This window comes from Haemaphysalis longicornis, unplaced genomic scaffold (genome assembly GCF_048455015.1).
Source record: "Haemaphysalis longicornis isolate Haplotype H1 unplaced genomic scaffold, Haemaphysalis longicornis Haplotype H1 scaffold_1, whole genome shotgun sequence".
Taxonomy (NCBI): Eukaryota; Metazoa; Arthropoda; class Arachnida; order Ixodida; family Ixodidae; genus Haemaphysalis; species Haemaphysalis longicornis.
Genome location: NW_027526203.1, coordinates 452342383 through 452366580, shown reverse-complemented (window position 1 = coordinate 452366580; position 24198 = coordinate 452342383). Strand labels below are relative to the sequence as shown.

Sequence of the window (24198 nt, the reverse complement as noted above, 5' to 3'; positions counted from 1 at the left end):
GTACAGATATTTCTGAGGTTCTAATTAGCTCCTCATTCCAGTTGTTATGACTTCAAAAAGGTGTCGGTAAGAACGGAGCAACATCATGCACACTTTGCGTCCCGGAAACATGAGTGCGCGATTGTCGTAAACAAAACAGAGCCATATTTTTATGCAAGGCTTCGCCGGCCCAGAGGACGGCCGTTTTCCGGTACTTCAAGACTCCCAGGTGGCATTCATGAATTGACAGCGAATGAACCACCAACCCGTCACGTCTAATATTATCAAGGTCGAGGCACTTTGAATTGCACTTCCAATATTACCCTTCCACTTTTAATACCAGCTGGAGCTGGGTAAGCAAGTTTACGAAGCACACGAAATTTTTGCTGCTGCAGTTGCATGCGTGAAATAAAATGTCTTTTGTCAGGTAGGTGGCGTCATGTTTTAGTACATCTGCGCGGTAGAATCGGCGCCAAAATTTTTCCTACCTAAGCTTAGCCGCGCGTTACAATCCGGGGCGCGTTAGAATCGTGAAAATACGGTACGACATTAGCGCTAGGTCGGCGCGAAGGCAGGGAATCCGGTCTTATAGTCTTCAACGGGAATTACAGTGAAGTGCTTCGCATGCACACCAGCGCTTCGCTGCTGTCATGCAGAGAAAACAGAACTTTAGTGCCGGCACACCCTCGAGTAGGAAGGCGCGTAGACAAATCAGCTGCGACTGTTTAGTCATCCGGTGTATGTCGTTGCAAAGCCAGATGCGCTCGCACACGTTTTACGGCGATCTGAACGGCACTTTCGTTAATACGGCACCAAAGTGCTCACCGGAATTCTAGTAATCGAGCCGTATTGTTCAGAGTTTCCTTCCAAAATATATAGCTGAATCTCCCTGGATCTCCAACTGCTACCGTTCAGCCAGAATAGGAATTATGGTAAGAGAAAAGATTGGTATTGGCTTCAATATGGCTTGGCGACAAAGTATGTGCGATATTGTATTTAATGAATCAAGCGATATACGTTCGGGAACTGCCACGGGAAGGTTTTTACAAAAAAAAATACGTGCGGCTCGAACACACAGAAAGGGAGAAAATACATTAGAACAAAGTGCCATTCCCCGTTATGAGAGGGGCGCCAGCTGCGGCCGCCATAGGAAAGCATCTGTAGTGCACCTAGAGATCACAGCAGCGAGGCCACAACGCACGGCTAAGTACGCGATCAGTTTGAAGAGGATCACTCGGGTGACAAAGAAACACGCAGCAGCGCCATGTTACGGGTTGTATAATGCAAGAGACAACGAGGGGAAGGAGGCACTGCTACCTTTATATCCAAAGTTCTGAAAATGGCTGCTGTGTCGGTTGAAAGGCCCGCTGATCGATTCTCTCGCGATCACCTTCAAATTGATCCCGACATGTAGTGGGCCATAACTGCGGAAGCCTTGCAGTATAACTCATGAAACGTAAGCCGATGAGAACTTTCGGATAGTATATTGCATATTTTGTCGCTAGAATATGTAGTTGATGCACAATTAATCTACACGTTTTCACGATGATCATTAGAGAAAATGCTTACGACGTTCAGAGTGATCTCCAGCCGTTAAGCACATACCTTCATTGAAGCAGATGAAAGCCGATTCCATTAACTGTATTCGGAACTCGATGCTGATAACGTGCGTGTACATTGCTGTGGCTCGAATGGGACGCATGCAGTTATATATTCTCACGGAGTGAGAATACATAACTCACTCACGGTGTGAGTGAGTGAGTGAGTGAATGAGTGAGTGAGTGAGTGAGTGAGTGAGTGAGTGAGTGAGTGAGTGAGTGAGTGAGTGAGTGAGTGAGTGAGTGAGTGAGTGAGTGAGTGAATTTATTGCGAAGAATCTCAGGCGCTGATGGTTGGGCGCCCGCCCAGTGGGAGGCTTCCTCTAGTCCAGGAAGCCCTGGTCCACGCTGGCTGCCCAGACCCTCTCCAACAGAAAAAAAAAATTCAGGAAAATTTTTTTTTTCCTGCCAACTTTTTTTTTTTCCTGCGACGGCCTGCAGGGCAGGAAAATAATTGACGCACCCTGCAGTAGTGGGGAAAAGCTGGATAACAAGTGGAGTGGGGGGTCGACATAGGTTCTTCCGTGTTGCTCTAAGTGTTGCTAGGTTTTACTAGGCTTTGCTAAGTTTTTTCAGGTTTCGCGATGTTCTTGTTAGGCTAGGCTAAGCTTTGAGGGGTGAGGCCAAGTTTAGCTGGATTTTGCAAGATAGTTCCGGTCGGTCCCCCACACTGACAGTGGATCCTAGGGGGAAGAAGCTAGGTCGACTCCCAGATCCAGTATGTCTTCAGCCTTGCACGACTAGGGCAAGCTGCGACATTTTTTTTATTTTTTTTTTTGCCCAAGAAAGACTATCATCTTTAATATGGTATAGTAAGGGGTGCGCATACGCATATGCCCCTTGTGCTCACACTCGAGAAGGCTCGAACGCCGGCTTCCCTGTTCTGCGGAGGTGCACCCTTTACAGGGCTGCAGTTTTTTTCTTGGTATTTTATGGCCCACCGAACCAAGTTCACGCTTACACAACTGCGCTATTAAAATGGAGACTGGTGCAAAGAAACATTTCCTTGTGCGAGGCTGAGTGCATGCGGGGAAGAAATAGCAAGCAAGCGAGAGAGAGAGATGGTGACTTTACGCGTTGGCTTCCTACCTGTGACACTGTATTACAAGCGAGCAAGAATGGCTGCTTAACAGATCCCTCAACAAAAACGCAGGGCACTCTTTGTGTGTGAAACGGGTTGGAACTTTGCACCAGTACCGGCAAGTAAAACCACACGTTCTTTTCCTCGCGGACACCAATATCATGACGCTTGAAGTGTGCACGTATACGTGCGTCTACCTGGTTATTTTCGATTGAGTCGCTTCTAGAATACTTTATTAACGTATCTTGAATGTCCGCTGTCGAGAATACCTCTCACGGAATCATATTTAATGCACGCTTTTTACCTTCTCGTCTCACTTCCTTGATTCGCAGGGCAAGGGCATGATGCGCACCTATTTCCTGGAAGCAGAGGACCCTCCCTTCTCTCCAGACATCGGCCTGCAGGGCACCTTCTTTACAAACGAGCACCTGATGCGTCAACTTTGAACTGCACCCAACGCCTTCTAGAGACGACACATCCCGACCCACCTATTCCACGCTCCTCTGGTCTGAACGCGGCACTGATCGCTAACTGCAGTGGAGCATCCGTAGTAATACGCTACGCAAAAATTCCTCCCTTCTGCTTCGCCACAGTGCACCTGAATGACTAGTCACTGCGTCCAGGTGAGCAGGTCTTTCGAACAACGAGCCGACCAGACGATATGACTCAAAAATTTGGTATGCATTGCTACATCACTCAGCGCAAACTTACATTGTGCGATATCACAGTGCGCACCACATTTTCTGATTTAAATCACGTGGAAGGCCGTGTTTGATCTCAATAAATCGTCATTTAGGCGCAATGTGACCAAGCAGATCCTCGGGTGTTCTTAATAGTGCAGTAAATGTCTCCCCTCCCCACGCCTAAAGGATTTGCTGTCGCAATCTTTGCAGCCAGGAATTCGCGTACCGTTAGCTGCCGAGCAAGCGCGAACGTACAAATTATCTTAGCTAGATTATTCCCATTTGGAAGGGGCATTTGATAGGTTCAAGGCAATATGGACAGGAATTTGAAAGCGGAAGACAGAACCCGCCGCGGTGGCTCAGTGGCTAAGGCGTTGCGCTGCTGAGCACGAGGTCGCGGGTTCAATTCCCGGCCGTGGCGGCCGCTTTTCTGATGGCGGCGAAAAGCAAAAACGCCCGTGTGTACGAGATTTTGGCGCACGTTAAAGATCCCCAGGTGGTCAAAATTAATCCGGAGCCCTCCACTACGGCGCGCCTCATCACCTGCGTTGCGTCGGCGCGTTAAACCCTACAATCAATCAAAGCGGAAGACAGAAGAGATGCGATTGGCAGATCGATATATTCTCCGGTTGGATATTGAGTAACGGAAGCGATCCGGTAGCCAAACCTCTGGTTCGTAATCGGGTTGTCCGACTTCGAATTTCCTACTGAGCCAAAATTACCCAAACGTTGCTACTGGCCATTCGGGGTAAAAAATTCCTCTATTGGCACGTAAACATAAGCCATCAACGCAAGAGTGTTCGCGCTTCACTTGAGGCTTTTTGAACATACGCCAGGTGCTGCCTAGAGGGAAGAGGGTGCGGTGACCATTGCTTCTTTTGCTGCAGGCCCTGAGCACGCAGCTATAGCAATGACGAAAGCCGAAAGACGTGCACGCCGAACTTTGACAGCAGCCACAAAAATCAATGTGTGCAAAGCGTTCGATATATTGATCATGCGGGCATTCTCCAGGACATTCCGCAAATCATTTGTTAAGGTCTGAAGTTCACTAACGTGTAATCGAAGGTTACATTAGTCTGATCGCGATGCCGTTATAATTCTTCAAAGGGATACAAAGGCCCAAAGCCCCTGTCTCAAGGAATGAAACACGGAAGGGATATCCTAATTTCTAGCTGGCCATCATCACCAGTCGCCGCGGGAGCTAATCCCAAAGTGAAGAAGAAATTGCGCGAACCTTGTACCGGGTTCACTATTTTCTCTTACAACAGAACATAAACACATGCGCATTGCAAACGATTTACGTTTTGATTCCAGGCGCACTCCACCTCTCCCCCCTCTTCGTTGCAAGAGGTCTCTAGTGGTATGAGCGTCAAGATTTTATTTTATTTCACTGAATTGGCGCGCACGTCCAGAGGGAACACGCTCATTGATACTCTATATTTTAGAACTTCCGGTCTTCTACTGCCATAACTTGAGAACTCTTCTCAAGCGTAAGCCGACTACATCAATCCCCCTAATTTTTTATGCCAGTATTTTTCACACACAGCCAGTTGAAGTAGAACTAACTGTTTGAGAAAACTTTGGTGCACACCGCACGAGATCTATTCGAAAGACAGAGCGGAGTTTGTCGGAGCCACACCGCTCGGCGCAGATATCTTCGAACTAAGCGGTGACTACGTCATCGACAGCAGCGAGTGACGTGCTATAGATTATGACCTGAGCCTTCAGCTTGTGTGTAATAGATGGCCACGTCGCTCTTTTTGAAGCGCACGAAAATGCTTGGTGTGCAGAGCCCTCGACCCTAACAGCGACAACGCTGGTCGCCGCTGGCTGTTGTCACGGGCTGTATCGTTTGTCGCTGTTCGTCACTGTGGGAAAAGCTCTAAAACAATTCTGTTGGCAAAACCACGTAAAGCTGCATTGGCTGTAGCTCACAGCACGGCTTTCAACTATTTCGCTGTGGCGTCAGCAAACGCGGCAGCTTTTTTTTAATTTATTTGGTCAATACTGCCAGCAGCCTTTCGCTGCCAAGGCAGTAGTGTAAAGAGCAGTGAAGGTAAATAATGTGGGTACGAAATGTAAATGTAAAAAGGTAAAAAAAGGTAAATGTGGGTACGAAAGGTAAATAGTGTGGGTAAGAAACTATCAGTTTTTATGCGTGATATAAATCGGTATTTGCAATTAGTCCATAAGAAATAAAATAAAATAGAAGAGGGCTGTAGAGAACTATCTTTTTTTTTTTAAAAAAGCAGAAAAACAAAATTTTCACTCTTTCCAGTTGTCCCGTCTGTCTTGGGCTCTTTCAAACCCTCTGGTCGGCGGTATTTGCCGTTGAAGCGCGAACTTAGCTGCGGAAAAATAAAGGTGTTTACTATTCTCTACCTAGGCAAATTAATTCGTTATAATGTTTTCGGTACACAATGCGTGTGGGTTCTTAAGCCAAGGACCCATGCTTAAGGTGCCCCTGCCCTCCTTAAAATGGGCAGTACTAGAAAATCCTCGGCTCAGATTCTGGGCCTGTGCAGAACCACATCTTCATTTTCAAGGCTTCAAAGTGGTTGGGTTGCATACATCAAAACTCGTCCATATTTAATATTCAATAACTGCGTGAACATCGACAGGAATAGCAACTGAACTTTCTGAAGACCCCTGGGACAAAAGTATTTCAGGGCACACAGCCACAAGACATTTGTATTGACTGCGTACACTGCAATAGTGTTCATGCGCGTATCGATATATTGTATATCCATGGCTTTGTACCAAAGTTGTCTCATTAATAGCGACTTGCATGACTTCGTCGGGAACCTGTTGGATTCAGTGGAGTACGTCGTGGCAGCCTTTCCTGCCGTATCCTCCCATCCGTGTCAACTGTGTCAGCTCTAAATAACAACTCTTCGCTATTTATTTATCATTTTACGTAAGTCCATCGCAACGGCCTCGCTAGGTCGGCCTGACCTCCGAGTGTGAGGAGGCAGAGTTTATTGTTTTGTTTTGCTGTGATCGTTGTTGTGTGAGCTCTTTGTGCACTCTTATGACATTCTGCGTTGGTATCTCATAAAACATTGGGCCTGCGTTTATTGACCCCTCCTCAGCCAGCGACAAAGTAGAACTCATTGCCAACAAAAGTGTTCACTTTCTTCCTAGCACTGCGCAGACATAATGCAGATGCAGCGCTTTGTCAGCCTATATAAAAATCTGTACGGTTTATCATATGTTACCATGTCTTTTACATGCGTTACGGAGACCATGCCCCGCCACGTGATTGCTATGGCACGCGAAGTTGCACGGTTATGCCTGTACATGCACGTTCGTCAATAACTCGAGCGAATAAAATGCACAGAGCCTGGTATGTTTTCTTGTCAGCAAGGAGCACACGCTGCAAATGGCTTTTCCAGCCACTGGACAGATGAGTCTTGATCAAATGTCCTCGCAGCGAAATCGTGTTCGCGGTGACCTCGACGTTGACGCGCCCAGCTACTAGTATGTCTGCCCCTGTGCGCACGTCCGCCGTCTTACGGCACGTAAATAACCAATAACTTCACGGCACACGCCGTGTCGTAAATGAAAGGCATGTGCGCTTGCTATATCGAAGCCAGACCATTAGGCCAAAGGCGTTCCCTAATGGCCGTAGTCCAGCTGACCTCGCCTGCCGCGGGACGACCGTATTAATCCTGTAACGGCGTGTCGAAGCCAAGAGCTCATCTCCAACCACCGGGCAAAAGGCTGCCTCACCTTTTATACCCTCATTGGTATTGACAGCGGTGCTTGGCTTTGAAGGCACATTGTTCATTGAAGGCTGGTTCCACCGACAGAGCTCATCTTCACAAGGACTATAGGTCACCGGAAGCGGAAATTGCGTCCAGAATTATACACACTTCCAAGTAGGGCACAATGAGAATCACAGGAGAGAATTCCCTTAGCAGGTTGGACTAATTAAGCGAAATGGAAGTCTAGTCTTGCTTCCAGTGTTGTCGGCAGACCCTCAGCGGCGGTCAGCACGGCAATAAAACATTTAATAAGCCAGAAGACGACACCTGAGTGACACAGGCCTCCATCCTGGAAGACCCCCCGACCTCCAGCGGTGGCTCTGGGGACCCCACCGTCGCTCTATTCGTGCCTTCCTCCGAGAGACGGGTGCCCATCTCTATGTGTAAATAGGTTATTTTTATGCCAACGGGCATTCTATCGCAAAAAAAAAAAACAGAAAATTAGGGGTACCGGAAAAGTTGCAGTTGTAATGTAAGAGAGCCAAAGTACTTGTTATTTCACTTTGTGACAGAAACGGCCGCGTGAACGCCAAATCTCATTTCCAGCAGTGGAATCGCTTATTTACGCGTATAACGGTAGAAAACAAAGCCGAATATGCTACATTCTCATTGATTAGATGAGGTATAAGCAAGCCAGACGAAGTCGGCGAAGCTTCGTTTGTGGTGAGAAACACATAATAACGTAAGAGCACCTGGTAATAACGACACAGGTATGACATCCAGCGGTAGAGGTAATAAAGACACACGTGCGGCAGTTATAGGCTCACAGACCGAAGGTGTGCTGCGTGCCAGTGACACGCCTTGCCTGTTTATTATATCGGGCGTCTGCTCGTCAGCCGTGCCCAGCAACTTCGCCATCTCCGTGGGAACACGGCTGACTTCATCGTTGACGTACTTTGTTACTGAACAACAGAGGGATGTAATTCATAAATCGAATGGCCGTGGTGGCGTACGAGTGTTGGACACTGCATTGCGGAGTTTCAGTGTTAATAGACGATGCGGTACTAATGAAGTGCGGCTGCAGCGATGCTCAGATGACCGATGGCTGATAACGAGCCAGTAGGCAAGAAACGAGGGAATGAACCTCAGGGAAGAGGAAGTGACGATGGCGAAGGAACCTTGATTGTTTGTAGAAACTACGCGCTGATACCGGCTGAGAATGTGCAAGGCATTTGTAGATTTTGCCCCCCAGCAAATACGGGTTGAAAATCATGAAAAGAAACATGACGACGCAGGAACCTTGATTGGTAACAAATAGTGGTTGCAGGCAGAATATCTCTTTCTGGATTTCCTCGCATACTATTTCCACACGAACGTAACCTTAGCACGAAAAAAAAATTCCCCTGCGAATAGTGGCAACTGCACTTCCAATAGAACAGAAAATTACCCAATCCATTTCCAAGTAACCCGGGCCATCTGCACTACAAAACGATTGTTAGAGAGTGCATCAAAGCTAATAACAGGCCCCGCTGTAGATAGGAGCTGCGCCGTTTGCCAAAAAGCACGATAGACACTTATGCACTCTCTTCACAACATAAGTTCATAACGCAACGTCCACAACCACAACTTTCTTTCTCTGTGTCACTACACCCAGCCACACCATTGCACTGAACACAGTCACCACAGTTGACACAGATAAGCTAACCTTTGTTCGCGCATCTCAAACCATCCGTATAACACATATAACATATACAGTTTAACATATACAGTTAAACCCGGATATAACGAAGTTGACAAAAATTTGCATTTTTTTTTCGTTACATCCCGATTTCCGTTACATGCAGGTTTCGAGTTAAAGCTCGCGTGAATGAAGCAGAAATGAAACCAATATGCTAGGCATCAGTGATGCTGAACTCACCCTTGTTCAATGATATATTTCACACTGAAAAAATGCGTTATCGACGCCTGCCGCTACTACACGGCCCCCGTATTAGCAAACGTAACTTTAGTATCACTTTGCTTTTTGATAGTTTCTGGTGCCTTAACGCGTGTCAAGACCCAAACTTATGCTCAAAAAGCGCCTTTTCGCGAACTTCATGCTTTTTTCCGCACTCAAAATTGTTGAGGGGATGCTAGCTTGGACACTGTACCGGGCGGTGACGTTCTCCTTTCTCGCCGGCGGACACGGCCTATAGAATACAGAGCTTGTCTTGAAAAGACAAAACTTTTCTTTTTTTGACAGCAGAACTCATCACCCACGCGAACCGACACCACAGACATCAGTGGAGACGGGCGACTACACGCCGACAAGCAGGCCGAGCACCTAACCGACACCCCACTCACACGTGGAAACGCCCGGGAGATTGCGGTGCGGGTGAAATTCGCTAGATTTGTGCATTTCGCTGACCGATTTTCAAAAAGAGGGCAAAGAAAAAAAAACATTTACTCATCAGCGTAGGGAATTCGTTACATCAAGGTTAACCGTCGCAACTCCTTCGTTACATAGAGGTCGCAAACACATAGGCTTCAATGGAGGCGGAAATGGGGAAATTAAAAACTTCGTGAAATCCAGGAATTCATTACATAGACATTCGTCACATCCAGGTTTAACTGCAGAGGCACGCGCTCAACGCAGCACGGAGGCTCTCGGATCGAGCGGCCCAGCTGTTTGTAGTCAAGGGATGCATGAGCCTAGAAGCTACATGGCCACACCCTTAATAAATTGAAACTGAACCTACTCCGACCCCAGGTCGCCCGCGCGTGTCGAGCCTTACTTTGAATTTTGATACGAGGCCCTGTGGGGCGATCCAAATCACGTCCGAGCGGTTATCAGGTAAACTTTGTCACAGATCTGAAGAGGTTTATTTGTCCATCGAAGCAGATACATAACATGCCTCGATGGAACCACGCATCGGGTAACAAATATACATTACAAAAGGGAAACACACAGAAAAACAACAATCCAGAAGTGGCTGAAATCCTATAGACAGGCCATCAATAAGGATATTGATGATGATTCACCGCGTAAAAGTGTCAAAGGGCCCTAGTCGAGGACACTTACATTGCCCACTGACCACGCAAGAGTAAGAAAAAATTCATCATCATCATCACCAGCCTATCTACGCCCACTGCAGGGCAAAGGCCTCTCCCATTATTCTCCAATTATCTCGGTCCTGTGCCAACTGTGACCAATTTATCCCCGCCAACTTCTTGATCTCATCTGCCCATCTAACTTTCTGGCGCCCCCTGCAGCGCTTGCCTTCTCTAGGGATCCACTCTGTTGCCCTTAATGACCAGCGGTTATCTTGCCTTCGCATTACATGTCCTGCCCACGTCCATTTCTTCTTCTTAATTTCTACTAATATGTTTTTAACACCAGTTTGCTCCCTGACCCACTCCGCTCTCTTCTTGTCCCTTAATGTTACACCTGTCATATTCCGCTCCATTGCCCGCTGAGTCGTTCTCAATTTAAGTTGAACCCTCTTAGTGCGCCTCCAAGTTTCTGCCCCGTAGGTGAGTACCGGTAAGATGCAGCTGTCATACACTTTCTTCTTCAGCGACAATGGTAGGCTGCTATTCATTATCTGAGAATGTCTGCCATATGCACCCCACCTCATTCTGATCCTTCTAATTATCTCTGCCTCATGGTTGGGATCATGGTTGGGATGGTTGGGATTATCTCTGCCTCATGGTTGGGTTGAGAAAAAAATTAAGAAGTTCTAACGCAAGAATGAGCATTATAATTTATTTCTCCGAGAAGAAGACGTTAGCTTCAACCTAACTGTTTATTTGAACTCATTTCATCTAGTACACAACGCAGAAATGGAATTTGTTTCCACTGCAGCTGCAACCAAATTTGCTTGGTCGGTCGAGCGGCCTTGGAGCGGCTTCTACCGGCTTTCGCGTAAAGGCTGCAACCAAGGCCGGTGCAAATGCTATGAAGGGGACGCCTCTAAACCAGGGGTCGGCAACCTTTCCAGGTGGAGGTACCCGAGTTGCATGAAGCTAGAGTGTACTAGTGGCACTTAGGTTCCAGATGAAGCTGACACGGCAAGGGCCAGGCGGCGAAGCGAGGAGGAGAGAGAGAGAGAGAAGGGGGCAATTCCAGCTGGTAACGATCTTGCATTGTTCCTGTCTAACCCCATTTGAGATTAAAATTGCCATGCCAGCCTTCAGCTAGACGCGAAGTGGAATTCTGACGTCGTGCTGGGGGCAGCTTCGCCACGGGCCGCTGGTTGCCGACCCCTGCTCTAAACGAAGCAGGAAGGTCGTGCACTGCCACAATTGCGAAAGCTGCCGTCGACGCTGTGCACTGTTCCGCTGATTTATATATTTTTTTCTTTTTCGGCTACAAAGCCGTGATATCTGCATTTTGAACAGCAGAGTGGGCGAGCGGATTAGACTAATCAGACGCTGCACTAACCAGCAGAGCTGGTCAGCAGCCTCAGGCTAGTCAGTTATACCCGTAAGCGCGCTTAAGTGCTGTCACCACGAGTATATGAGGCGTATTCTTTCGAAGTGAGCCAGATCCACCTAACGCGAATTTGAGGAACAAGCGGAAGTTTGTTACCGGATCTAAATTCAACGCTGTCAAAGCTATTATATGATATGTTATATTTTTATGTCAGCTAGGAGAAACTTGTCAGCTAGAAATTTTATGTCAGCTAGGAATAGGCCACAAGTAATTGAAAATTATGCGGTGAATTTGAGAAATATTGAAGTGATAAGTTTGGATTTCGCCCATATATTGTATTGAAACACTCACGCTGATGCGGCACTCTTATGAAAAATTTATATAAATTAATTTTAAGAATGGTGCTATTGAGTTTTGGCAGGAACGGCATTAAACATATGCAAAAGATCTTCAAGAGTAGTAGAACTATGCATCAAGAGATGGTGAGTCTTCTTGACACCATTAGCAGCTCTTTTCGAATTCTTCCCTAGGATTTTCTTGTGCACGCCTGAAGGCACCCACGAAATATGCAAGCTCTTCGTCGCCTTGCTATGAATTTTCAAAAGCGCTTCACAAGAAGGCTGTTCATATATTCTTCACCCTTATGAAGTTTCGTACTCTCAGGCGGCGGGGGGGGGGGGGGGGGGCGGGATATGCCAGGGCTTGTAAGCAGCGGCTATTTAGTTAATTACTAAAATGGTAACTATGGGAGTAAAAAATAAATGTAACCATAGTTACTCCGTAGGGACGGGAGAGACGAGATGAAATATTTGTTTCACCTCTCTCGTTTCATTTCGTTCATTTCGTCGTTGGCATGTAGAGACAAATATTTCGCCGATCTCCTAATTGCCGTCTGAATTCATGATAACTCAGCTCCGACAAGGAAAACAAAACACAAAATGGCAGCATCTCCACTCCATGGGTGATGGCGAGGGTGCGGAGTACGGGGACTCGAAATGACATCCAACTTGCGCCCCGAGTGACATCCGATCTGCGCCCCAATAATCATTGGATTTGAGCCGTGATTTGCCCCTTGATTATTCCCTAAATGAAACTGCAACTCATGGCTCAAATCGAATTTCGCTTGATTTTCGCTTGATGGTGGTGTGCGTACGGATCGACGCGGACGGAAATTGGGAGGTCCTAAGGTACTCCGCACCGTTACAGGCGAGGGAGTAAGCCGTTTGACTCTAGGGTTCTAACTCACGGTCGTAGCCCAATGGGTAGGACTGCTGACACTAACTCTGTGTGGTCTACAAGACACAGGCTCGAATCCTGCCGGTGCCTGTGTGATTTTTTGCGATTGTAAATGCTATGCGCACGGACGCGGACGGACATTGTGCGGTCCTAAGGTAAGGTAAAATATGCATTCTTCTCGGCAGCCGTTTGGCCATGTCAGGTAGGCGGCATCTGTCTACTTGAATTCTGCGTCAGGTAAGTTTGGCTTAATCTGCTTCAGGATTCTCCTGGGTGCAGGAGCCGAAATGCGCTAAGAACTCACATCAGCGACGTACTGCAGGGCAGGTGTGTGATTATAAAGAAAACTAAACGATGCGTATGTGGGCGTATATAATGATTGGAAAGAGTGTGGAAGTGTGATAGAGATAGGAGAGCAACACCACACATAGTTTCTTTCCGAAAGCAAGCAAGCACTGCAAGATCGGGAACCTTGCACAGAAAGCGGCTTGGTGATAAAGCCGCACATCATTTCTAAATCACTGGGGGCGAAATTCCGGACCTAGCAATTTACAGCAGAATACTTGGCCGCTGAGCACGAGTGTCGCAAAGCAACCTACAGGAGACCATACCCACTCACACAGAAACGTGGCCAGTCGTACTTAGTTATAATGGATGTTAACACAGCAGATAAATGAAGGATCTGGTTTTCACAGCTAAGCTTTCTATGGCTACTCGGCGAGAGTCGTCTTGCAGGTTCAGCAAAGCGCGACTTTGGCCGACTGTACCTCTTGGTTCGTGCTGGGGCGCACCAGCGAAACATCGATTGAAAAAGGCCTGGTTAATTTCTTATTTTCAAACGAGAAACGTCACGCTTGCCGTAAAGCTCCAAGCTTCCCTTTGATCACCCCCCGATGCGATAATTCCAGCATGCTCTTCGCATTGTTTCCACGTTTGTTAGCGGATACTGGAAACTAAAGAAGCGCTGCGTGATTTGTCCATCGGACATCCTATACGCGTGCAGGTTTTTTGGTGATGCTTTTCGCAAAGCGTCTATGAATAACTTGAAAGTACTGTTGCTATGTTAAAGACGTGAGCGATGACTTGGCAGCTTCTCAGGAAAAAGTTACTGCAGCCATGTCTGTCTGTCTGTCTGTCTGTCTGTCTGTCTGTCTGTCTGTCTGTCTGTCTGTCTGTCTGTCTGTCTGTCTGTCTGTCTGTCTGTCTGTCTGTCTGTCTGTCTGTCTGTCTGTCTGTCTGTCTGTCTGTGTTATGGGGAAATGCAAGAGACCTGCCAGAGGTGGGTAGTTAAATGCGGTGTCCTGCGTGGCTGACGGGTGCGGTACGAAGAGGCCCACGCGGCTAGTTGTGAGAAACGAAGTCGTAGGCTTGACGGACGGGGAATTGTGTTGGGAAAAAAAATAACCTGATCAAACACCAAATAGATCCCGTGACTCAGAAATATAAGGCGATTTTCCTCTCAACTAGGCTGTAAATAGCATTTTTGCATCTGTATTTGCTGCCAAGCATGTGAACACGTAACCGCACAACACCGTGCAAACAGCCATGAGGGCATACAGAAAACGCAACGGCTGCCCAACCTATTAGTAATCTAGGTGAATCAGTACACCAATAATTGGAAACAAATCATTTAGGTGCTCGTATACGCATAACGGGTGGGAGTAAGTTCCTCTCGAACGTAAGCCTATACATGGGAAGCGTCGGGGTCGCTCGATCACCAGAAGATGCATTACACACCGACACGAAATGCGTTTCGTATGGCTCAAGATAACTGAAGTGAATCGGGCGAATTGATGAATATTCATAATTTAATTATCAGTCCGCAAAAAAGACGAGACACAAAAGTAAGGAACAGACGGGACAAACATGTTTGCGACTGCGAGGTCGTTTCGGATTGTGCCTTTTTTCATTAGTTGTTCTGTGCCACGTAACTAAAGTGCGATAGAAAATGAACGTTTCTTCAAAAAAAAAAAGAAAAAAAACTAGTTGTATGTACAGCGCTGTGTCATCTGTTCCTTCTATTTGTGCCACGTCTTTTTTGTGCGCTCATTGTTCACATAGGAATTGTTTCGTATGGTTAGGGTGCAGTCCTAGAGCAGTTAAAAACAATAAATTGTGTAAGGTGCGATACAAAACGTTTTGTGAAACGGTAATTCCAGAGTAATGTAGCACTGCGGCAGCAGAAGAATGCATGAGGGAGTTGTTTCTGCCATGTTGCGGACGACGATTCACGGACGACACGGATATGCCTTGCTAAAGAAGCTACACTCAGACGAGTGAGGTGTCGTTGTAATTGTGTAACGTCAAAGACGCCATTCAAGGGGTTAAACACATTCTGGACAGCGTTGGCGCAAGAAAACAGCAGCAGCTTTTTCTTCCTACGGATGGTCTAGGCGGGAACAAGAGCCTATTACTGACCCCTACGCCCGCAGTACACCGCCTGAAGAAAGTCTAACACGCATACATTTAAATTCATCCTATGCTTTCTTCACGGAGCCTGTCAAGCGTTCATTGATGCAGCCTTCGCCGACACAGCGTAACCAATGAAATGTCAGAAAGGGTGGCGTGTCATACGTTCCACAAAAACTCATTTCGCTAAACTCTGAAAAACAGAAAACGTGATAATAACAACGCACGCGGTGGAAAATGCATATTTGAAACCGAGAACACGAATTAACTACAAAAATCAAAATGAAACAATGTCACCCAAAACAACAAAGAGTACCAGGAAAAAGATTAACGCAGGCATAACAAGTGAATATGTTTTGAAGAGCTTTTTAAATACGATAGTCTTTGTTGGTCTACTTGAACGCGAAAATTTTGGTCTGCTTGTCTGTCTCCCTCGATTCAGCCACCCGGCCAATGTGAAACAGGTGTTGTACAGTATGTTTATATACCCACAGCCAAATCTGAACGGCTAAGTCCGGTGGCAATGTTCATACTTGTCAACATTGTAGAGCCAAAACAAAGTATTACGCTTATCTGGGGCAAGACATCAATACGTAAGTGATAGTCGAAGTGTTTTTCTAATAAAAATACCCGGATGGTTGATTTAATGAAAGATACGTCCTTAAAAATACAAAAGCGGTTGCCCGTGGTTTCCCTAGCGCCATTTTAAAAAATCAAACGGCAAGAGTAACGAAAGGTTACACTAGAGAGTTTTTACGCTCCGCTTGAAAGAAGAAGAAATACATTTATTTAGGAGCACAGTCAGTTGACGATGGTGGCCGCCATTTTTGCGGCGACCGCGGCCGCCCGGGCGACCAGTGAAGCTTGAGCCTGGTCTGGGCAGCGCAACGCCTCCTCCCACTGCTCACATGTGGTTATTTTCGTATAGGGATCTCTCGGGCATCCCCACTGAAGGGTGCCGAGGGACTGGCAGGCAGTACAGTCAGGGTGCCGAGGGACTGAAGGGTGCCGAGGGTGCTGAAGGGTGCCGAGGGACTGGCAGGCAGTACAGTCAGGGGAAAGGTACAGGGCTGGCTGAATTAGGTGTAATTTAGCGGGATTGGGAAATGTGTTCGTTTGTAAAAGACGCCATGTGTGTTCTTATTGGATGGTGAGTTGTGTGTCTGCCGGGGGATATACACGGCGGGAGAGGCGGTAATGGGTGGCCATTTCGTTGTAGGTGATCATCCGGTATCTAGCGGATCTGGCGCCATGGTAGGGGAACGAGCTGGGCCCGGCTCGGATGGTGAGTTCTCGAGCCATACTGTGGGCAACTTCATTCCCCTCCAGGCCAGCATGCGCCGGAGCCCAGATTATTTCTACGGGGGACGTTGGGGGTGCTTGTTGGATAATTTTGAGTGCCTGAGGCGAAATAAAGCCGGAGGCGAAATTTTGAACTGCCGTTTTAGAATCGGTAAGGATTGTAGAGGGGGTCGGCTTTTGAGTTAGCGCTAATGGTATACCGCCGCCTCTTCCGCTGTGGCTGGGTTGGTGGTGCGGATGGTCAGGAAGTTGCGCTGTACCTGATTGGAAGGGCAATGGGAGACGATTGAGAAGGCGCCATGCCACCGATATTCGGCTGCGCCGACGTAATGGACGTCATGTTTGTCGCTGTGTTTTTTTGTGTAATGCTTGTGCGCGTTGCGAACGCCTTTTGATGTTGAATTGTGGGTGCATGTTTCTGGGTATAGGCTTGATAATTAAATTAGAATGCATGTCGTGAGGGAGTGTGGTTTTGTCTTCTGGGGGGTCTAGAGGGGAGATTCGTAGCCTCTGGAGAATATGAGCGCCAGTCGTAGTTTTTGAGAGTCTGGTGATTTTATTGACGAGGTGAGCCTCAATGAGTTCTTCCGCGGTGTTATGCACACCTAAAGCTTCGAATTTGGCAGTGGAAGTGCTCAGGGGCAGTTGAAGCGCTGCTTTATAAGCTTTTCTGAGTATGACGTTGACTCTATTAAGCTCTGTTTTAGATGGGTTTAGATAGGGAAGGGAGTAGCTCAGCCTGCTAAGGACAAAGACTTGACGGAGGCGTTCAATTTCCCTGAGGCCTCTGTGTCTATTGGTAACTCGTCGAATTAAACCTACCGTTTGTGTGGCGTGTTGTTCGAGCTGGCGTATGAAGTGAGTATTCGATATGTTATGTTGGATGGTTAAGCCCAAGATTTTGATTATTTCAACCTTCGGGATGGGGTCGCCTCACATGTTTATGTGGATATTAAGGGGGGGGGGGGGAAGGGGGGGATGAGTTTTGCGTTTTTGGTGGGAGTATGAGCAGCTACGATTTGGTTGGCGGACAGGTGAGACACGCTGTACCAGCCTCTTCTATGATCTATCACTATTTCTACTCGTCTTTGTAGAGAAGTCGAGACAGTGACGGAATCCCGTCTGGCCGGGAGAATACATTTCAAACACACGAGACGCCGACCAGTCAAAAAATCGTTCTTGACGTTTCGGCTTCCAGCACGGAAGCCTTGTTCACGAAAAATCGGCAACTTCACGCCTACATCTGCAATCACTAATCATTCAGACCACATCTAACACGGTTAATCGTAACGACGGAAATCTAAATCCAATCTACGCGCGCTCCTTACATCGATTACTCAACCCCATTTAAACGATCCATTTCTGGTGATGTATTCATTGTGAACAAGGCTTCCGTGCTGGAAGCCGAAACGTAAAGAACGATTTTTTGACTGGTCGGCGTCTCATGTGTTTGAAAAAAAAAAAATCGTCTTTGTAGAGTGCTCTCAATTTCAGCGTCGCTGCCTTTGTTGATCCAAAGTGTAATGTCGTCGGCGTACAAACCAAAATTAAGATTAGGGATTTGTTGGAGTTGTTGGGGGATGGTTAAGACGGCGAGATTAAATAATAAAGGGGAAAGGACGGCGCCCTGTGGCGTGCCTTTTGAAGGGAGAATCAGGGTGGTGGAAGTGATGTCGGCGATTTGTATAATAGCTGTTCTGTTCGTGAGAAAACTTCGGATATAATTCTATGTGCGTGATCCTGGGCCTATGGAGTGCAAGCCTTTGAGTATGGAGTGCAAGCCTTTGCAAGCGAAATGCTAGTATAGTATAATGCTAGTCGTTGTCGTGGGACATGGGACAGTGGTATAACGCTAGTATTATATCGTGGGACAGTTGAAGAAGAAGGTCCTGTGTGGATAGTTTAGGGCGGAAACCAATCATGGTGTGAGGGAGGAGTTGCTTGTGCTGTAAATGCTTGACGAGTCTGTTGTGTATAATGTGCTCCATGAGCTTCCCCGAAGCAGGAGGTGAGAGAGATTGGTCGGAGATGTTTAAGTGTGAGTGGTTTTCCTGGTTTGGGGATAAACGTGATTTTTGCGTGTTTCCAGGATTGAGGTAAAGTGCCTTGAGTCCAATGGTGATTAAAGAATTTCGTGATGGCTGTAATAGAGTTATCATCTAGATTCCTTAGCATCCTGTTGGTAATCTGGTCTATACCTGGTGCAGAGTTAGGTCTAACTTTAAGGATAGCTCCCCTAACCTCTGCCTGGGAAATCTCTTTATCTAGCTCAGGGTTTTCTGGGCCGGCTTAGGTTGGAAGTGTATCATGGGTGCCTTCGGGAAGGTATGTGTCTATGATCTCGGATGCAGGGAAATCTGAGTATGAAGGTTCCGCTTGGAACGCACGTGGAGTAAGTAGGGTGCCTCGATTCACCCGAGTCGGCGCCGCACGGCAGTGCTGGCATCGAGGCGTTCAGCGGGGAGCAGTGGAACGCGGTAAATTTAAACTGACTTGAGCAAGCCGCTAGCGTGTTTATCTTGGGAAGAGCGAGACGGGAGAGGAACAGCATGAGAAGTGAGCGGGAAAGAGAAGGGAGACATTTACTTGACAGGGGCGCCAAACAACTATCGTCTTTCGTCGACATTTGCTACGAAGTGAGCAGATACGCAGCCAATTTTTGCATCTACTGCATGGTAAAAGATGATCAAGTGGAAACACTTGAAGATTAGGTAAGCATTTTTTTCTTTTTTGGAAGGTTAGCGGAATGGCAAATTAAGCAAAATAAGAGACTACAAATAGGTATAAAAGCAATAAAACTTAAATTTTGATCTGATGGACGTAGATCGTTCGGTAAGCTAGCCGGCGTTCGATAAAACGACGTTCCAAGAAACGGGTGTCTTCGATAAAACGATTTCGATAAAAGTCACGATCAACGACAGGCAATGATACTTCCGCCATTGAAACAATCCACACTTCGCATTCCTTGAGCAACCATCGAAGCAATGTCATTTTAAAACATTTTTTTAACATTTTTTAAAACATTTAAAGCATTTTTTTGGCATTCAACTGCATACAAAATATTTTGCTGAGGTTTTTTTTGGATGGACACAAACCCCCAAAATAAACCAAGACGATTATACAGTCGACTGCCGTTAATACGAAGTCCACGGTGACCGCATGGATTTTTTAAACCGATGCCTGCATGCTTAAGCAAGTTTGTAGTTCAAAATTTATAATTAGGTAGCTTCTGCAGCGGTTGCCAACTTTGCACTGCGAGTTTTGGACGAAAAACTGAGTATCGGTAGACTACGCATGCTGGAAGCGCATGCAGCGTTGCATTCGTTGTACCTGTGAACTAATTCTCACATTGTGATGACGCAACAAACGCGTTCGAAGCAAGTAAGTGCCAAAATAAAATGTGGCCTAAGAACATTCGTCCTATCTGTACATTTTGGGGCATCTTTACGCAATTACGCAACGCGTATGCACGCGTGCTGGCATTTGTGCATTGCTGCCTTTATCAAGGTTGCACCGTCACGCGCCTGAGAGGCGAGGCCTTGACCCTGACACAACGTCCGGGAGCTTGCAGCACCCAGGTGCCGGATGTCCTGGGCAACAAAGGCATTCCAGGGAACTCCGCACAGCGCGCGTGCTTTGGCTAGCATTGATGTTGCTGTGACGCAGTTTGAAGCAAGCAGGAAGCGTGTGGGCAGCAACGGCGTGCATGGATGGAGACCCGCAAAAAATCCCCTTCTGCTGGTAGCTGATGCTCAACTCCAGTAAACGTGCCACCTTCAGCTAAAGTTGTCTTGCCACAAAGGTTATCAGGGTTATCAGCCACTAGGAAAACATTACTTCACAGGTTGGCAAAATTAAGCAGTCGTCGAAATTCGTAGTCTGACCCCTCCCGTCTGCCTTGAACAAGCGGTAAACAGAAACTCTGGGCGTTTCGATAAGACTGAACAAACGCATGAAAGGCTCCAACCCTTAAACTGATTATTTCCCATTTAAAGGCAAACTTAGTGTAGCGCGTACGTACACCATGAAGAGCATGGCCCGTGAAGTATCGACGACATAACACTACCCGTACGTGCGTTATTCAACAATTGATTTATCTGGCGGGAAAACAACGTTCCACTGAAAAATCCGTTGCTGCATGCACGTAACAGTAATGTCGACATCAAGAATCGTCTCATTTTCACTTCTTCGTGAAGGCGTGCACTTTTCGAAGTTTTGTCGGCTGCCGCACTCCTTGCAGTAAAACACCGAATGTGTTCCCGGTCAGGAGTCCAAATGAAGTTCTACGACAGCCTTCTCTGCCGCATCAAGACGAAGGACCTCGCTCACACGCTTGGACAAGTCTTCCTGATTTTTTTTCATTCTCATTCCCTCCCCTCTTCTGACGACGTAGGTCAAGCGGTTATCGTTTTCTTTTATTTCTGCAATAAACATTTTTATTATCAGTCGAGCACGTTTACGTCCGTCGCGGAGTGCTGCCATCGTTCCTGCTCGTCACTCACACTGTCGGTGCACGGAGTCCTCGCACAGGCTATCCGCGTACCATTGTACGCAACGACTTCACTCAGTTGATATGTGTGACGTCTTCAATGCTTCATTTTGCAAAATTGGTCTAAGCTACTACCTGCTTCGCACAATCCCAATAGCTTCTGCAGGAAGAAATATCTACGGCATGCGACGTTCTCCCCACCTTTTTAGGTCTGTGTAGGTACCCGTGAGTATATAGGGAGTGAGAAGTTTCTGGGCCGCACTGACTGACAGCGCAATCAACAAGAATGATTAAGCGCGGAAGTTAAACCCCCAAATAAACTAAGACGATTATACAGTCGACTGCCGTTAATACGAAGTCCACGGTGACCGCAAAAACTTCCAATTACAGAAATTCCAATTAAATAAAGAGCAAAAGAAGAGCATTGTTGTTAGTCCGCAATACGTCTCCCTTCTTGACATTGTTCAGGATCTCGACTGTCGTCCGCAAATCGAGAGTACGATATGGGTTGCCCTGATATTTGAGACTTATCGCTAAAATAGAAGCCTGAATCGCCCACTACGCTTAACTGTTCGCACGGCGCTGTGCGCAACCAAGACGGTTGGGGACCTGAGAAGAGAGTCATCGTGCGCTGGCGCGAATCTCAACTTAACTGCCGCTCCATAGACTGTGCGCTGCCCCAGTTTAGATGGCGCCGACATAGGGCAGAGCACGGCGGTGTCTTGGCGCTTAAAAATTTTGGATTTTATCGACACGTGTACTTCGACGCTTTCTATTCGAAATAACTTCCAACTAACCAATGTAATGGGTTTTAGCTTCAAATTATCGAGCGATTTCTTCCACTGAATAGCATGTAAAATTGACCAGATTTAGAGGAAATCCCCAAGGTGGAGTAAGTCACTGCGAAGGAAAGTTTGACATCCACCTTAATGCAGCCGTACGGCTACAAAGGAGAGCTATACGGCTTCCTCAGAAGCTTCGCAGTTGAAGGAAAAGTTTCTGAGGAAGCTTCGAAGTTTCTGAGGAAGCTGTATAGCTTTCTTTTATAGTTGTACGGCTGCATTGAGGTGGATGTCAAACTTTCCTTCGCGGCATGTAAAATTGCCGGGACCAGAACATCCCTTCCAATTAACCAAAAATTCCAATTAAGCGACTTCGAATTATCGAGAGTCGACGGTACAAGAACATGGGTTATGCATTTTTGGAAACTACTAAGTTGAATTCCAGATTGAGTGCGCATTTTAATCACGTGTTTCGGTAAACGACAGCGAGGAAGGCTGTTGGCCACAACACAACATTCCGCTTTTTTGAGGGGGAGGTGGGGGGACATGGGATTACATTGCGCTGCTTTGCACTCATGGCACGTTTTCTTTTATTACTACAACTTGTGAGACATGCTTGTAGACATTGGAATCAGCGGAAAAGGACACGGAGAATCAAATTTTATCGTCAACGGAAGTAGACGAGGAGATGCAAGTGACGGAAATAATTAAGATACACCAAGGAATACTAGTATCTTAAGATAACAAAAAAACATAGTCTTAACTTTTTTAATGGAAATGACAACAGGTATTGTTTAAAAGAATCCGCCTGATTTTCCAAAATTTTTGAAAAGGGACAATAGGCTGTGTCCCTTAAAATGTATACGTCTTTGTCAACTTCTACGTACTTAGTTAAGTGACCCTTGGAAACCATTACCAGCGAACTAATAAAACCCGAAATTTTGGCTTTGACGTTTTGAGGCTATGCCGGGGCTATGAGGAGTGTTACAGGGGGCCGCCACGCATTAATTTAGGCCAAATGCGGTTGTTTATTGCACGCTGAAACCTTGTGCACTCAGGAGTGATTTTAGCTTAATTCAATAGTTCGCCTAGCTCTACCAAAAATACAGCAGTCGAAAGCGGGAACTATACAACGAACGTCGTACACCATAGCAAATGCTTTGGCCACTCAGCCCATTTCAGTCCTACTGCACCATTATCAACGGCTTATGAAACCCCACCTTTCCGTCACCTGGAAAATAAAATTGTGGCTTTGGCCTTGCTGGTTGCACCAAATGATCCAGCCCGGTTTCTAAGTGCAGAGGACTTTATGGGCTCGCCTTGTCGTCGTAGCTCGCTAACGGTCGATGCCACTGCCGGAATCAGGCGGCGCAGTAGCGAGATAACGGACCCAAGTAGAGCCTGGTGTACCGTTGTCAGGGGGTCACGCTGAGGCTTCGAAAACCACGCGGTTTAAATAGTCATAACCGTTCAAACCTCGTGAACCGCTGGCGCTTGTCATACATCTCCCCATTGGTTAGCGCGAAAAAAGAAAAAAAACTGCAGGTACATTTCAGGTAAAATCTGTGTATATAACCGGCAGCCCCCGCGTTCATTTAGTTGGGAACGCTCGTTGGGTTGGTTTTTACGATAGTAAGCGAAAAAAGCGGCCGCGCAAGGAAAAAATGGCGCGTTCGAAATGCCGCAGAAAAGCTCCAGCCGCGAAAGAAAAAAATGGCTTGTTCGAAATGACGCCAAACAGCTCCAGCATACGAAATTAAAGCAAACACACACAAAAAAACACAACTCCCGCTGGCGCAGTTTCAGGCAGGGGGCGCGCGAGCACTGCGAAGGCGGGAAATTTGAAATGCATTGGGTGGCAGCAGTAATCGGATAACAGCACTGCAGCTCATTATGGCGAATCACTGCTTTGCACTTCCGACAGCTTTCACATTGAGTGGAACAGCTTTCATTTTTAATTGAAAAGCATAATAAAAAAATTGAGAACACCTAAACCCACCTTACAAGGGATTGATTGCGAAATAAGTGGGGCCCGAATGCCTAACGGATATGCAGGAATTGTGGGCGCAGCCCCGTTGTCGCACATCCGAGTTGTCGGGTTCTGCCTTCGCGCCCTCTACTGTGTTGCTCGCTCGACTTCCTTCCGGGCGGGTGATTTCGCGTCTTTGGGAGCTAGCTCTGGCCGCTTGCTTGAATCTCTTCGCGGCGTTCCGCCGCTCCTGCTGCTCTTCGGTGCTGAATTGCCGTGGGCACCCACACTTGACTGCTGCTGTTGAGCTAAACACTTCAAACACAGCGCCGATGACATTCGAAGAGCAAGTCATGCACGGAAGGCAGCATGCTCATACAATGTGCAGTCATGACGGGGCGTTTACAGTGGCGTCACCTCTTCCCGATCAGCTGGAGCGGCATGTTTCAGGCCGTGCACAAAACGATTTCGCCTAGACAAGTAAAGAGGACATTTAGCAAACATGTATTCCGGTACTCGCCTACTTGCTGTAACTAACATGCTCAAATT

At 47.0% G+C, this 24198-nt stretch overlaps 1 protein-coding gene across 1 annotated transcript in view; it reads left to right on the top strand.

Moving 5' to 3' along the window:
* LOC144156049 (atrial natriuretic peptide receptor 1-like) overlaps positions 1–6673 on the top strand; it is a 116331-nt gene extending 109658 nt beyond the window's left edge. Inside the window, exon 18 of the mRNA XM_077687829.1 lies at positions 2991–6673. Within this exon, the coding sequence (XP_077543955.1) occupies positions 2991–3104 (114 nt within the window). The 3' untranslated portion in view covers positions 3105–6673. The remainder of the gene's footprint in view (positions 1–2990) is intronic.
* The last annotated feature ends 17525 nt before the right edge of the window (positions 6674–24198 follow it).